The sequence below is a fragment of the Monomorium pharaonis genome, chromosome 2, assembly GCF_013373865.1.
Source record: "Monomorium pharaonis isolate MP-MQ-018 chromosome 2, ASM1337386v2, whole genome shotgun sequence".
Classification (NCBI taxonomy): Eukaryota; Metazoa; Arthropoda; class Insecta; order Hymenoptera; family Formicidae; genus Monomorium; species Monomorium pharaonis.
This window is the reverse complement of record NC_050468.1, coordinates 3,347,481-3,362,441: the sequence shown is the minus strand read 5'-3', so window position 1 is coordinate 3,362,441 and position 14,961 is coordinate 3,347,481. Positions and strand designations below refer to the sequence as shown.

The 14,961-nt window shown below is 40.0% G+C and overlaps 4 protein-coding genes across 4 annotated transcripts; 2 read left to right on the top strand and 2 right to left on the bottom strand.

Annotated features, from left to right (window-relative positions):
* Positions 1–2,062, bottom strand: LOC105829136 (putative nuclease HARBI1). The gene is made up of 4 exons (XM_012667792.3): positions 1,462–2,062; positions 907–1,193; positions 216–801; positions 1–130 (listed from the first exon to the last, which is right to left on the bottom strand). Exons 1-4 carry the CDS (start codon positions 1,665–1,667, stop codon positions 121–123), a joined length of 1,089 nt encoding a protein of 362 aa, XP_012523246.1. The 5' UTR covers positions 1,668–2,062; the 3' UTR covers positions 1–120.
* Positions 2,063–4,869: 2,807 nt separating this feature from the next.
* Positions 4,870–7,514, top strand: LOC118644530. The gene has a single exon (XM_036283209.1). The coding sequence runs from the start codon at positions 6,149–6,151 to the stop codon at positions 7,508–7,510; it is 1,362 nt and encodes a 453-aa protein (XP_036139102.1). The 5' UTR covers positions 4,870–6,148; the 3' UTR covers positions 7,511–7,514.
* Positions 7,515–7,981: 467 nt separating this feature from the next.
* LOC105829693 lies at positions 7,982–11,415 on the top strand. Its single transcript, XM_012668735.2, has 2 exons — positions 7,982–10,869; positions 10,944–11,415. Exons 1-2 carry the CDS (start codon positions 7,982–7,984, stop codon positions 11,413–11,415), a joined length of 3,360 nt encoding a protein of 1,119 aa, XP_012524189.2.
* On the bottom strand, positions 11,015–13,712 carry LOC114254046. The gene is made up of 2 exons (XM_028189513.2): positions 13,262–13,712; positions 11,015–13,129 (listed from the first exon to the last, which is right to left on the bottom strand). The coding sequence occupies exons 1-2, from the start codon at positions 13,614–13,616 to the stop codon at positions 12,855–12,857; spliced, it is 630 nt and encodes a 209-aa protein (XP_028045314.1). The 5' UTR covers positions 13,617–13,712; the 3' UTR covers positions 11,015–12,854.
* Positions 13,713–14,961: the final 1,249 nt, after the last annotated feature.

Sequence of the window (14,961 nt, the reverse complement as noted above, 5' to 3'; positions counted from 1 at the left end):
GAAAAAATATTCAAATTTATTGTTACAAATTCTGTACAAATGTTGAAATGCACCGTTATATGCATAAAATTAATTTCAGCATATTTTTTAATTTTTTCCCACAGTAGAGGGTTATTTATTCTACAGCAAGCTGAAAAATGATATCATAATTAAACATTACTACATATAAGAATAGTACGTACATAAATAATGTCTTAAGAGATTTTTATTCTCACCTGCGGAAATAATCGTTGATTAGTATGTTCTGTATATGATTATCATTACCAGGTGCATCATTCATGAGTGGTACATTTCCCTGTTCCAAAATTTCTTCCCACGGTGCAGGCAACTGTAATGCAGGATCATCTGGTGGTAATGGATCTCTAGCACGCCGGGCAATGTTATGTAATATGCCAGTTGCTACAATGACTGGTAGTACTCTTTCGACTTTAGAAAATCGAGAACCCAGTGCCAAAATTGGAAACCGTCTTTTCCATATTCCGAACACACGCTCAATGGTATTGCGTGTTCTAATAAGCGACTCGTTATAAAGTTCCTGTGCACGAGTTTCTGTATTGCGTAGAGGCGTCATTAAATAGAGCCGAACAGGATAACCACCATCACCTAAGAGTAGGGCATCTCCAAACATTCCAGCCTCAAATAGAGCACGGATCCTGGAATTGTTGAAAATTGTGGTGTCGTGCACCGATCCTTGCCAACGAGCTACAAGGTCCGTTATTTCCAAGTTAGCGTTACAAATCGCTTGGACATTGATCGAAAAGTAACCTTTTCGATTTCTGAAGTATTCTGCATCATTTCCACCTGAAAATATTTATAATAATTATTGACACTTCTATAATAGCAAGAAAGTTAATATGACGTTCACTCCTAAATATCGATGATATACACAGTTTAAACTTTAATTACCAAATGACTGGATTTTTACGTGAGTGCAATCCATGCAGCCCACAACTCTTGGAAATCGTGCAATGTCAAAGAATTTTATTTGCTCGGTTTTTATTTCATCCGCAAGAGTAGGAAATTTTATAAACCTTGGCCGAAGACGAGCAATAGCATTTGTTACACGGTGGACAATTCTGTGAGCACTCGTTTTGCTCACTCCAGAAAAATCACCTGCCGATATTAAGTGGCTGCCAGTAGCATAAAATCTCAACGTCAGGAGCAGTTGGTTCATGGGAGAAATAACATTGTTCCTGATAAATAAATAGCAGTCATAAATTATAAGTATAATATAAAAAAAATTAAACTACTAAACACTTTGTCCTTATGTATCAGCAACATAAATATATACTTCTCAATAGTAAAAACTAATTTGTTTGCGTTACTGCAGTTGTACTTTTTACTGTTATATCTTTATTATCAATAACAATCAATAAATACTATTCGTGAATGACAGCTTTGTAAATAACAAATACTCCAGTTACAATGCTATTTTGTAATGCTGCATATATATATACTTACTGTTGTGTTCGATGTGAAATTTCGGGTTCAATAGCTTCCAACACTTCAGTAACGCATTCTTTCGATAATCTAAATCGAGCGTGAAAATCTACATCGTCAAACTCGTGAAAATGAGCAAATCGTCTTCTAACATTACGTACTCTTCGATTAATAATATCAGCAAAACCTTCATCGTCTGATGACGATAATACATGTGCAAAGGCCATATTTTATATAAACTTTCAATGAATCTTAGGAATACTTTCCAATATATTTTGTAAAATACAATACTCCCTTTCCTCAATTCAACACACGAAGCACACGGCAATACATAACCCCAAAAGAGATTGTTATTTGTAAAACTTTCAAAAGTTGGTAATTCCAGTGGCGCCAACCTCAGTCGTAAACCTCGGTTAAATTGGTTAAACGCCCAACATCGGGGGTTTATCTTTAACCGAGGCAAGTGAATGTTAACGAAGGTTTAAGTCAGTTGTGGAACGCCATAAATGCGATAAACCGAGTTTAACGAGTTGAACTTCGGTTAAGTCGAGTTAACCGTGAGTTGTGGAACCGGGCCTAAGAGAACTTTTTTAAGAAAACATTTAGATATCTTGGAAATGATGTCAAAATGGTAACATTTACCAGAGACGTCTACTAAGAGAGGTCTTTAAGATATCTCATTGAAGAGTCTTACTTAAGTTTCTTGAAAATGTTATCCTTATGACATCAGTTAAATGATATCAGCTTGGTATCTCATAAAAGATATCACAATGCTGTCCGATTTTTGAGCCGTCCATGCGCGTCGTAGTTGACTCAGAAATCAGACAACACTAAGAGGTCTTTGAGATATCTAATTGAAGAGTCTCATTTAAGTTTCTTGAAAATGTTATCTTTATAGCATCAACTAAATGATATCAGCTTGATGTCTCATAAAAGATATCACAATGCTGTCCAATTTTTGAGCCGTCCATGCGCGTTGTAGTTGACTCATAAAATATATAACATTATAATATCTTAAATGAGAAATCCATTTGATATTATTTAAAAATTATCATAAAGATAATGTTTTCAAAAATAACGGTTTGCCTACAATTACTGTGCATAAAAAATGCATAAAATCTAAATTTATCATGTACTAAACAAAAACAGAATAATAAAAACCATCTAATTAACCATTTGAACGCTTCAAACTATTAATGCTAAAAATAGATCGCAATTTCCATCAAATTATTAAGGCTATGGAAAAAGATAAATTTAACAATATGAAATTAATAAGTAAATAAATTAATGCTATTTATTTCTAATGTTTTGCAAAATTTAATTGCTTTTATAAAAAATAATATAATTGCGTCAGTTTATAACATATTGGTATTATATGTATAAGACAATAACAAGTACCCATATCGATAAGTCAAATTGGCGTAGCAGATAGAGTACAAGGTTCGTCATCCTAAGGTTCCGGGTTCAAACCTACCAGCGGCAAATAAGAATAAAATAATTTAATTTAAATTTAATTAATCAATAAAAATTTGTCCTAAATTTTGTATGTTATTGTTGATAAAAATAATTTTTTAAAAATGAATTTTTATTTTATTTTTTTATCTTTAGTTGCAGTTTAAAAATATCTGATTTAAGAAACCTTTTAGATATCCGATTTAAAAAATTTTTTAGATATCCGGTTTAAGAAATTTTTTAGATATCCGATTTAAGAAATCTTTTAGATATCAGTTTTATGATATCTTTCTGTTCTCAAAAAACGGCGCATTGGTTAACATTCTGACATCATTATGTTATCTTTTAGAAGTCTCTTCATGTTATCATTTTCAGAAACAAGATATCTTTTAGAGATCTTTTTGACAACGTATTGTTCATTGGGTAGCATCCGTCTTTTGCAAAAAATACCGTTTTCTAATAAAACCATCTAGATGATACATGTACATACTAGATGATATAAAGTACATGCATATTAAGAAATATCTTTTTCAACTTATTACGAATAAAATAAAAAATTGTGTTTCTTAAAGCTTACGTTATCATTTATCCAATCAGCGCCAAAAAGTTGGTAATTGTTGTAATTAATTAGGTCTTCATGGTCGCTTACTGGTAGATTATTTGCATTTTGAAAAGGATGATCTGTTAATTCCTGATTTCCCTCATCTTTACTTGCAACGTTAGTAGTTTCGTCGTCTTCTTCTACAAATTGTTTCTTGGTATTTTAATTTGGTAAATGCTAATAAAAAATATTAACATATAAAAGAAAACTTTTTTACAAAGTATTATGCTATAAAACACTAAATTTTTTTGTAAAAACATATTACAGAAAGTTTATTTTTATATAATTATAATATTTTTAGTTTTAGTTTTCAGTAATGACGAGTACAGTTACAAGAGCCTTGTAACTGTACTCGTCTCTACACCTACGAAGAGAGCAGAGCGTGCAGTTGAGTGCAGCGCGAGTATCGCGCTGGCGGCGTGGGTGTGACTGACATGAATTTCTAAACAAACCTGCGCACGCGCGGTGAGCGAGGGCTGTTGGGTTGAGACGCGTTGTGACTCGGCGGGTGCTCGCTTGAATACAAAAATTCGTCGGCTTTGAATCGTGTGTGCGGGTGTGTGTGCTGTTGGTCCTCTTTTTTTGTTTTCGTGAGAAGCGATCGAGGTGGATTTTCTTGTTAATAACGACGTCGAATTCGTAAGTTTGGTCGACCGGGAAGTTTCGGACAGTCGAGAGTTAATCACGAAGGGAGACTCGTAGACGCCATTGAGGCCCGATTTGTAGCGGAGACGGCTAACGGACACTTCGAGTGTCGTACACGTTAAAGGGAGACTCGCATACGCCCTCATCCGATTTAAAAGAGCGAGAGGAGTTTATTGTTTCTTTTTCAGATCCAGATCGGCAGTAATTCAATACCCAGGCCTTAAATTTGTCATCTCCTTTGGATAGGTCATCTTTTCTTCCCCCTTTCCTCGACCGAGTCCTCGATCCTCCCATCTTGGCTATGCTAACAAAAGAACGTGCGCGGGCAACGTATTAACACAGCAGAACAGACCGGAAAACTCCCGAACATCCTTGAACACACCAGCGGAACCTGTCGTATGACGCGAAGCGTGAATCTCTGATCAACAATAACTAAATCCTCCTTTATTCTATTTTGTATTTGGTTCTTCTTCTTTCTTTCAGTTTCCTTGTTTGTTATTTTTCAACGTTACTTATCCTAACAAATAAGTATTAATATTTAATATAGATCTGTACATAATCAAAATTAAATATTTATAGTTTTAATTAAAAACTGAGTTCTTATTAAAATCTTATTAGTATAATCTTATTTAATTAAAAAAAAATTTATATTAATCTATGTTAAATCTACATAAAATTTTCAAGTATATAAAAGTGTTTGTTTCTTCAATTTTCTATAAATTTGATAATTTTCAAATCATATATCATAACTCTTAAAAAAAATCGTTATTTATAATAAATTATTATACATATGAAGAACATTTCAAAACTTGCACCTACTCCTTTTGCTATTTTGAATTGATTTTCAATTTCTGTGATTTCTCATTGTTGTACGGTTTTAAAGTAATGAAGAAAAAAACGATAAAATATATTTTTTTAATTATACGTAGTTGATAAATAAAAAATATATTGTAAAAACATAATAAAAAACAAATTTAAAGTCCATAGAATATATTTTTATACATGCGTAATGAATTACCTTTCAATGTTGATTGTAATATTGTAATTATATTGTTGGCATCCTCCAACAACTTTATAAGTTTCTCCTTAGTAGGACTTTTTTTGTCTTTTATCTCTTCATCAGAGGAATACGTCGTCGAAAGACTTCGAGACGAATTTATAGACTCGTCCAAATCTTTCATTTTTCTTTTTTTGCTACTTGTGTTACTGTTTGAGAATTAGTGAAGTTTTCACTAGTTCTCGCCCCGTCAGGTGGCAGCATCCATCGATCACCGAGCGCATGGATCGCTAAACGCCGACAGCGCACGGTAGCGCTGGCGGTCACGTTCAGTTTCTACTCTCTAGTGCTCATGGCCCCGGCCTAGTGTGTATACGCAGCTCAGATAGAATAGTAAATCGAGTGAATCTAGTAATTGTGAGAATTCATCAGGGATTCTAGTGCTCATCTCGTTCAACTCATCTCAGCCACGTTCGCCTAAGGAGAAAACGTAGCAGACAACTCCGGTGCATCAACAAGGACCTTCTCATCGCTCAGCACGCGCAGCGCGCGCCGGCGCCACGTGCTCAACACGGCTCACGGGCATCCTCACATTAAGGTGATAGATTAATAAAATTGACTCACGCAAGTGCTCATCGGACAGTAAGTTAGCATACAGGACTCAACGTGTATCCTAGTGTGATTAAAATGACATTCTGTGATATAGCATGACGATAGCCACAGACATCTCCGCATTTCGTGCTGTAATTTATTAGTAAAATAAATTGTATTAATATCTGACTCCACGACGCCCTTTCTCACCCTCGTGAACATCCACAGGGCATAACCGCGAGCTCACGCGAGCATTTCGCATACATTTTGGTCCTTCGAGCCGGATCGTGGATCATCCAGCGAAGTGCGAGGAATCACGTCGTGATCACGCAGCGAGCACGTGACCTACTCAACCGAGCCTCTCAAAACCAATATCGTTCGTCTCATCCCTGCTCATCGCGGAAGGTTTTCACTCGCTCAACATGTCGGAGCCGAACAAACAGCTCAAGGCCGACCGTCCTGTCACACCGCAGCTAGACGTGCCATCGGAGGAACGGGCGTCCTCTCGAAATGTCTCACCTGTGCGCCTTTCCGCCGAACTTGCGCTTAAGGTACATACGCAGCTCGGTCGACTCACCACAATGAAGCGGATCTCGGAAATGATTCCGTCAACTCATGACGAGACCTCCTTGGAGGAGCTCGCTCAACTACTGCACACCCTAGAAGAGACTCATAAGGCATTTCTCAAGGAGCACGCATATTTTGAAGTGTCGTGGCCTGCGGCGCTCATCAATCACGAATATTTTGCACGGGGTACTCATGGCGAAGAGGCACTAGTCTATATGACTGCTCGACGCAACATAGGCCGGCTCCGCAGCTCACTTTCCGCTGTCGCGGCTCCCACGGGGACACACGCCACGGAAGATCTCAATAGAGACTCTCGTCTCCCTGACATTTCGCTCCCTAGCTTTTCGGGTGACTACTCGAAGTGGCCGGAATTCAGGGATCTTTTCGGGAGTATGATCATCGACGACAAGCGTCTCACACAGGTAGAGCGATTACATTACCTGCGCTCATGCTTGTCGGGAACGCCGGCTCAGCTCATTGGAGGATTACCCATGCAAGGCAACTCATTCGGGCCCTCGTGGAAACTGCTCTCCGATAAGTATGAAAATCCACGACTTCTCATCCATGCTTATCTGGATAGGATATTTGGCGACTCAACCCCCGCTCCACGCAGGGCCGCCGCCCTGGACAAGGTTATCGCTGGTACACGGGAGGCGCTCTCAGCTCTGGAGGCCTTGGGAGTCACTCGGGACATGTGGGATTGCATCATTGTCTATCAGGTGAGCAAAAGGCTGGATCGAGTTACCAAAGAACAATGGGAGACTGCGCAAGGTGCCATGAAGGAATACCTTCGATTTGATCAACTTGAAGAGTTCCTTCATTCAAAGATAGGCGCCCTCGAACGAATTGAGGCAGATCCTGCCTCAGCGAGCCCAGGCACATCTCGGGTGTCCTCCAGAAGGGCAACAGCTCACCAAGTGTCTCAAACGCCCGCATCCGATCCAGCTTCCACATTGTATCCCTGTGACTGCTGCAATGGGCAGCACTTTGTGGTGACGTGTGCCCGGTTCAGGGATCTCTCTGCAGCAGACCGGCACAAGCTTGCCGTCTCGAAGAGGCTCTGCTTTAATTGCCTTGGACGTCACAACGTTAAGGCGTGCAAGAGCCAGCGAGGTTGCAAGAAGTGCAACCATCGCCATCACACTATGCTGCACGAGGCACACGGCTCAGCTCAGACTGCTCAACCAGCCAGCTCAACGACTCAGTCGAACCAGTGAGAACCCGGTGCAATCGTCGAATCACCAACTCCGGCTCGCTCAACACGCTTAACATTACTCGCAACAGCCTTGGCACAGATCTGCTCATCAGTCACTCATCACCCAGTGCGGCTGCTCATTGACTCAGGCTCAGAATTGACCTTCGTCACTGAAAATCTCATCCGTCAGCTCAACATTCCTCGACAATTCTCAGCCACGATCATTTCGGGAATTGGTGGCAAGGAATACACTCAGACACGAGGAATCGTCCAGCTCACACTCCGCTCAGCTCAGTCAAACTCAACTGTCACCATTCAAGCTCACGTTCTCAAGACGCTCACTACAATTTTGCCATCCTTTGAAGCGGAACGGCCAGAGTGGCCACATCTCAAGAATCTTAAATTGGCCGACCCTGATTTTCTCACACCACGGTCCATCGATGTGCTCATTGGAGCTGACGCATACGGGCAAGTCATTAAGCCCAACATCATTATGCACTCTCCATCGATGCCGATCGCACAGTTGTCTATTTTTGGATGGCTGGTTATGGGACCGGTCAATTTAGCGTCGCCTACACACTCATCAGCGCATGTTGCCGTTCACCGACAGGAAGACGCCCTCAACGAGTTGTTAATGAAGTTTTGGGTACAAGAGGAAGTGCCCAGCAAAGAAGACTGTCATCTCACTCCCGACGAACAGAGATGTGAAGAACATTTTAAGGCGACTCACTCACGCGACGCATCAGGCAGATATGTGGTCCGGCTTCCACTCAAATCATCTCCCACGGTGTTGGGACGCTCATATAATTCAGCTCACCAATGTCTCAAGAGCCTGCTCCGAAGATTTGCAAGGGACGACAGCTATAAGCTGCGATACCAGCAGTTCATGACGGAGTATGAAGTACTCAATCACATGACGAAGGTATCGACAAGCTCACCTCATCATCCGCATTATTATTTGCCACATCATGGTGTACTCAAGCCTGACAGCGCAACCACGAAGTTGCGCGTGGTATTCAACGGTTCCAGCCTGACAACCTCAGGACATTCTGTCAATGACATTATGCATACTGGAGCGAAACTGCATCTAAACATTCCAGATGTGCTAATTTGGATTCGGCTACACCGTCATCTCTTTGCCACGGATATCACGAAAATGTACAGGCAGATCAAGGTTCACGAAGACGATTGGGATCTTCAGAGAATTCTCTGGATTGATGATCAGCTCAACGAAGTGCCATATTGCCTCACCACCGTTACTTACGGAACGAAGGCCGCACCATTTTTAGCCGTACGAACTCTGCTGCAATTGGCAGAGGATGAAGGACACAACTTTCCTCTTGCTGTGCCAACCATTACTCACGGCAGATATGTTGATGACATCTTCGGTGGCGCAGACACGGTTCCACAATTGAAGAAAGTCGCACTACAACTACGGGATCTCTGTATGGCGGGCGGCTTCCCACTAGCAAAATGGCACGCAACTCATTCTGACATTATCACTGCTGTTACGAACAGTCAAGACCAAGGCTCAACGCTCACACTTGACGATTGCGCAACCAACATACTCGGATTAAAATTGCTACCTCATACGGACATGCTCGCATTCACAACACGAAGCTCATCTATATCTGACCATCTCACAAAACGCCTCGTCTTATCTGAAGTGGCTCAGATATTCGATCCACTTGGCCTAGTCTCACCAGTGGTGATTAGGGCTAAAATTCTCTTGCAGGAGTTTTGGCTGCATAAGCTCCAATGGGATGAACTACTGCCTTCCCAGCTCTCATCGCGGTGGCTCATCATCAGAGAGGAACTCACAAGTTTGGCCAAACTCTCAATACCTCGATGGTTTAACACTTCGAGCAACTCGACAGTAGAACTTCATGGCTTCTCTGATGCTTCTCAACTGGCAATGGCTGCAGCCGTATATATTTCCGTTCACAGCTCAGCTGGTACCACGATCTCACTTGTGTGCTCCAAAACCAAGGTAGCACCTCTCAAGCGACTCTCAATCCCGCGACTCGAGCTCACCGCAGCACTGCTGCTCTCACGACTCATGCAATACGTCCAAGCCACGTTGAAAAGAGACGTAACGGCAACTCACTTGTGGACGGACTCTCTTGTTACACTCTCGTGGATCAAATCTCATGCAGCACGTTGGAAGGACTTCGTCAGGAACCGTGTGGCTCAAATTCAGGAACTCACGCCGGACGCTCACTGGAGATACGTTCCTGGCACGTCCAATCCAGCAGATTGTGCCTCACGAGGATTGACAACAACTCAACTGCAACATCATACGCTCTGGTGGAAGGGACCATCATGGATACTCACACCGGATTCCTGGCCGTTACAACCAGATCTCCCTGAAGAGCTGAATTCCCCTGAATCGCGCCCCGGCATCTCATTGATCACAGCTGTGCCGAAAGCCGAATATCAGTGGGACATCATCTATAGGTACTCAGACCTCAATAAATTATTGAGAATAACAGCACTATGCTTCAGACTCATCTCACGATTACGGAAGATTCACAACTTGTCACCAAGCGTACACTCTTCAGCAACTGACGTGGAGAAGTCAAGGCTCTTGTGGATCAAGGCAACTCAAGCGACATGCTTTCCATTTGAGCTACAAGCTCTCCAGGCCAGCTCGCCTCTCCCAAGGACACACGCATTCACTCGATTAACTGCCTATATCGATGCTCAAGGAATCATTCGAGTCGGAGGTCGACTCGCTTATTCGTCTCTCTCAAGCGAGGGTAAACACCCCGCGATCTTACCTCGTCACTCACACTTTACCTCGTTGATAATTGCAAATTCTCACAAGCGAACTTTACATGGAGGCACCCAGCTCACGCTCGCTCACATCCGACAGAACTACTGGATCCTAGGCAGAAGAGCTCCTGTCAAATCTCATATACTCAACTGTGTTGTGTGTGCTCGACAGAGGGGAATCCGTGCTCATCAATTGATGGGCCAACTACCTCTCTCGAGGGTCACGCCTTCACGTCCATTTGCTCACACAGGAGTCGACTACGCCGGACCACTCGCCCTCAAAACCTGGAAGGGAAGAGGTGCCAAAACATACAAGGGCTGGATTTGCGTCTTCGTTTGCTTCACAACATCTGCAATACACCTTGAGGTAGTCTGCGACTACTCTACGGAGGGATTCATCGCGGCCTACCGACGGTTCTCATCAAGACGCGGCCTAGCTCGCACCCTGCACTCCGATTGTGGCACCAATTTCCTTGGGGCAGATGCAGCTCTCAAAAGGCTGTTCGTTCAAGGCGCTCAAGAACATCAGCAGATTAGCAAGTTGCTGGCTCAGGATAATACCAGATGGGAATTCAACCCACCAGCTTCTCCCCACATGGGAGGAAAGTGGGAGGCTGTGGTAAAATCTATAAAGTTTCATCTCAGGCGCACCATTGGAGAGAATCTACTCACATATGAAGAACTCACCACCTTGCTCAAATAGAGGCCATTCTCAACTCATGGCCGCTGGAGCCGCTGAGTGACGATCCAGAGGACATCTCAGCGCTCACTCCAGGACATTTTCTCATAGGAAGTCCGCTCACAGCTATACCAGAACCATCCCTGGATGATCTAGCGATCTCTCGACTCTCACGCTGGCAATTCATACAACAACGAGCCCAGCAATTTTGGACACAGTGGTCGTCGCATTACTTGCAACGCCAGCAAGCAATCTCAAAGTGGCACCATAAGAACAACTGCATAAAGATTGGTTCCTTGGTGCTAATCACTGATGAAAGACTACCACCATGCAAGTGGCCATTAGCTCGTGTGACCGCTCTACACCCAGGCAAGGATGGACTCGTCAGAGTGGTGACAGTGAAAACTGCCACCACAACGCTCATTCGGCCGGTGATCAAGCTTGCTGTCCTGCCCATCTCATCAACAGAGTAGGGATCATCAACGAAGTTGCTGATGGCGGGCGGAATGTTTGAGAATTAGTGAAGTTTTCACTAGTTCTCGCCCCGTCAGGTGGCAGCATCCATCGATCACCGAGCGCATGGATCGCTAAACGCCGACAGCGCACGGTAGCGCTGGCGGTCACGTTCAGTTTCTACTCTCTAGTGCTCATGGCCCCGGCCTAGTGTGTATACGCAGCTCAGATAGAATAGTAAATCGAGTGAATCTAGTAATTGTGAGAATTCATCAGGGATTCTAGTGCTCATCTCGTTCAACTCATCTCAGCCACGTTCGCCTAAGGAGAAAACGTAGCAGACAACTCCGGTGCATCAACAAGGACCTTCTCATCGCTCAGCACGCGCAGCGCGCGCCGGCGCCACGTGCTCAACACGGCTCACGGGCATCCTCACATTAAGGTGATAGATTAATAAAATTGACTCACGCAAGTGCTCATCGGACAGTAAGTTAGCATACAGGACTCAACGTGTATCCTAGTGTGATTAAAATGACATTCTGTGATATAGCATGACGATAGCCACAGACATCTCCGCATTTCGTGCTGTAATTTATTAGTAAAATAAATTGTATTAATATCTGACTCCACGACGCCCTTTCTCACCCTCGTGAACATCCACAGGGCATAACCGCGAGCTCACGCGAGCATTTCGCATACATGTTACTGTTCACAGTCTCTTCAATATTCTTAGTTTTCTGTTCATGGGAAAACAATAATGATAATACTGATAATTGGCAAATGTAAATAATATAATATAAAACAATAATACATTTTAGTTGGTTATAGAAAAATAAGTGGTGTGGATATAACAATGTAGTCTTTGTGTAAAGATAATATTTTTATTTAAATGAAGTGTGGCAAATAAAATATTCATTATCTAGACTGCGTTCAAAAACGTTACCCGAGTACTCTTGAATATCATTCTATCCTTGTTGTCCGTGGAAAGTAGAACAATGATAGAATAATACCCGAAAGCAATCGGGTAATGTTTTGGAACACCTTAGAATTTTCCTAGAAATGTGAATTTTATTATTGCATAATTTTAAGTGATATAAAACAAATTTACAGAACAAAAATCAACTTAATAATACTGTACAACTAAATAAATTATTTCATTTTTTAAACTTTTTCTAATGAAACTTTAAACCCTCTGGTCAATGAAATCAAGAACCTTTTAATCATGAACGAATAATTTGTGACTGGCAATATGAACAATTTGAACTGCTTTAAATATAACACTGTTTACATATACACATTTTTATATATTACTTGAATAGATTAAAATTTGATAGAATTAGTCAATGTTTTTTTTTTAAGTTAATATACATTTGTTTTAACAGAATGGAAAGCTACTATAGTGGCACTGAAACAGTGTCATATTTTAAGACAGAATACAATGATTTATAATAAATCTTACTCAAGGAAAAGCTGTAAGATTTTTAAAATAGATCCTCTGTCCTTTAAAGATTAATAACAAATAAGAAATAATTAATAAATATATATTTACAAGAGTATATATTGTTCTTCTATTTTTTTCTTCTGTCTTCATTTTCTTTTTACCAACAAGTTTGTTATCGCCGGGTTTCTTTATGTCAAATTCTTCATGGGCGTACTTTGATTTATTGCTACTTCGTTTTATTTTATATTCTGTCCTACTTCTCTTCAGCTCTTTTTCAATTACATCTTGGTCATCTACATATAAAAAGAAATAAATCCGAAGAAATTCAAAACTAGCGTGCATACCAAATTTCAAAGATTAGGTTAGATACTAATATATGTTAGTTATCAAATTATAAACAGAATTAATAGAAAAGAATAACGAACCTGAGAACATAATGACGTCTCCAAAATATTGTTTTTTGTTGTAATAGAACCGAACAGTCTCTCCCTTTTTCACCGTTTCATCGTTGAAAATGACATCTTCGTCATTTACCATGCAATATGATTCGTCTTCATCACACTTCAAAAGAAACATTATTTCATCCAAACGATATGAAAACACAATCATGGAATCCGTAAGAACTTTTAACGGAAATAGGCGTACGTATAACCGAAGATCCTCGTGTGATCGCAGTGATGGAAACTCGCGAAATATTTCTCGCGCACGCGCATCTGAGCAACAGCGGCGCAGCGCAGCAACGTATATATTTAGTGGTACTGTAAAGGTCCCAATATTCATCGATAAAAAAAATGTGAAGAAAATTATAAAGAGAAAAGTTTGTATTAATATTTTATATTAAAACAAAATCCCGCTTATGAACAATAATAAATTTTATTTATTAATGTTTTTTTGTAACAATTACAACCGATTTATTACATAAATTTTATTACAAAAAACCTGTAAAAATCTTATTAGCATTTTTGCACTAAAATTAAACATAATAAATATGGCACATTAAAACAACATGTAATAAAAATAAAATATAACCATCTAAATACAATATATATAAATACATGATATATATATATATGTAATAGTTTTTTTTTTTTTACGGAAGAGGGAAAAATCTTCACAAGATCTTTCTAGAAATAATAATTTTCCAGTCCTCGCCAGAAGGCAATATAACTTTCCAATTTTCATTTCAAGAAGGACAAGACGCCCTGAAGTCCGCACTACAGGGTGTGTGAGATTCAATAGGGATACATCGCAAAAGATACTATCACCTATCACCTACCCACTAATTAATAAAAAAACCCTCTTTAATAATTAATTTTAATTAGAAAAAAGCATACATTGAAAATAGTCCTATGCACAATAAATATTAATATAATAATGACTTAGAAAACATGCAATATTTAAAATTAAAAAAAATTTTAAAAAATTATGATTATAATAAAAAAAATAAAATAAATAATGCTTAGCACTTACGCGTCTATTTCCAAATCACAGTCATGTACTAAAAAATACGTATGAAAATTAATAAATAAAATATTTAAACGTGAACAAAAAAAATATTGCACGTATCCCAGACAGCACCGGATATCGTGCGAATATTTTACTCTCATACGGAATGTTCTGTGATCGTACCGAATATACGTAAAACATTCATATAACGTCTCAGTAGAAGGTCATTTTGGTATATCCTCAAGATAAACTTAGAATATAGCGACTCAACTTCGCAACTCCTACTGAATGTACTGAGATTATATCTAATATACTCAAAACGTCCGTAAAATATCCTATGATATATCTCATGTATATCTATCACATATTTCCAAAATATCTGCCTAATATCGAAAGTGAATCACGTCAACGCTATCTGTAACGTTACGCATTTTCGTCTGCCGTGTGACGCAGACACGTGGTAAAGTGTAGGGTATGAACGTGCAAACACAAACTCACGGACAACGTGGTTTTCTCAGGAATTACGCTCAGATAACCCTGATATGCACATAAAATATAATATAGTAACGTAAACTATAATAATATATATATATATATATATATATATATATATATATATCATTTAGGTTATAACCTCCCAATCAGCAGACAACGTTTATTAAATATCTTTTAAACGTTT

Excerpts from the sequence above, each read along its gene's own strand:
- LOC105829136 (XM_012667792.3), bottom strand. The coding sequence starts at position 1,667 with ATGGCCTTTGCACATGTATTATCGTCATCAGACGATGAAGGTTTTGCT. Across the intron at positions 1,194-1,461 it reads ATTTCACATCGAACACAACA|GAACAATGTTATTTCTCCCA; the intron begins GTAAGTATATAT and ends TTTATTTATCAG. Across the intron at positions 802-906 it reads CGTAAAAATCCAGTCATTTG|GTGGAAATGATGCAGAATAC; the intron begins GTAATTAAAGTT and ends AAATATTTTCAG.
- LOC118644530 (XM_036283209.1), top strand. The coding sequence starts at position 6,149 with ATGTCGGAGCCGAACAAACAGCTCAAGGCCGACCGTCCTGTCACACCG.
- LOC105829693 (XM_012668735.2), top strand. The coding sequence starts at position 7,982 with ATGCACTCTCCATCGATGCCGATCGCACAGTTGTCTATTTTTGGATGG. Across the intron at positions 10,870-10,943 it reads TCTCCCCACATGGGAGGAAA|AACTCACCACCTTGCTCAAA; the intron begins GTGGGAGGCTGT and ends TCACATATGAAG.
- LOC114254046 (XM_028189513.2), bottom strand. The coding sequence starts at position 13,616 with ATGAATATTGGGACCTTTACAGTACCACTAAATATATACGTTGCTGCG. Across the intron at positions 13,130-13,261 it reads AGACGTCATTATGTTCTCAG|ATGACCAAGATGTAATTGAA; the intron begins GTTCGTTATTCT and ends TTTTATATGTAG.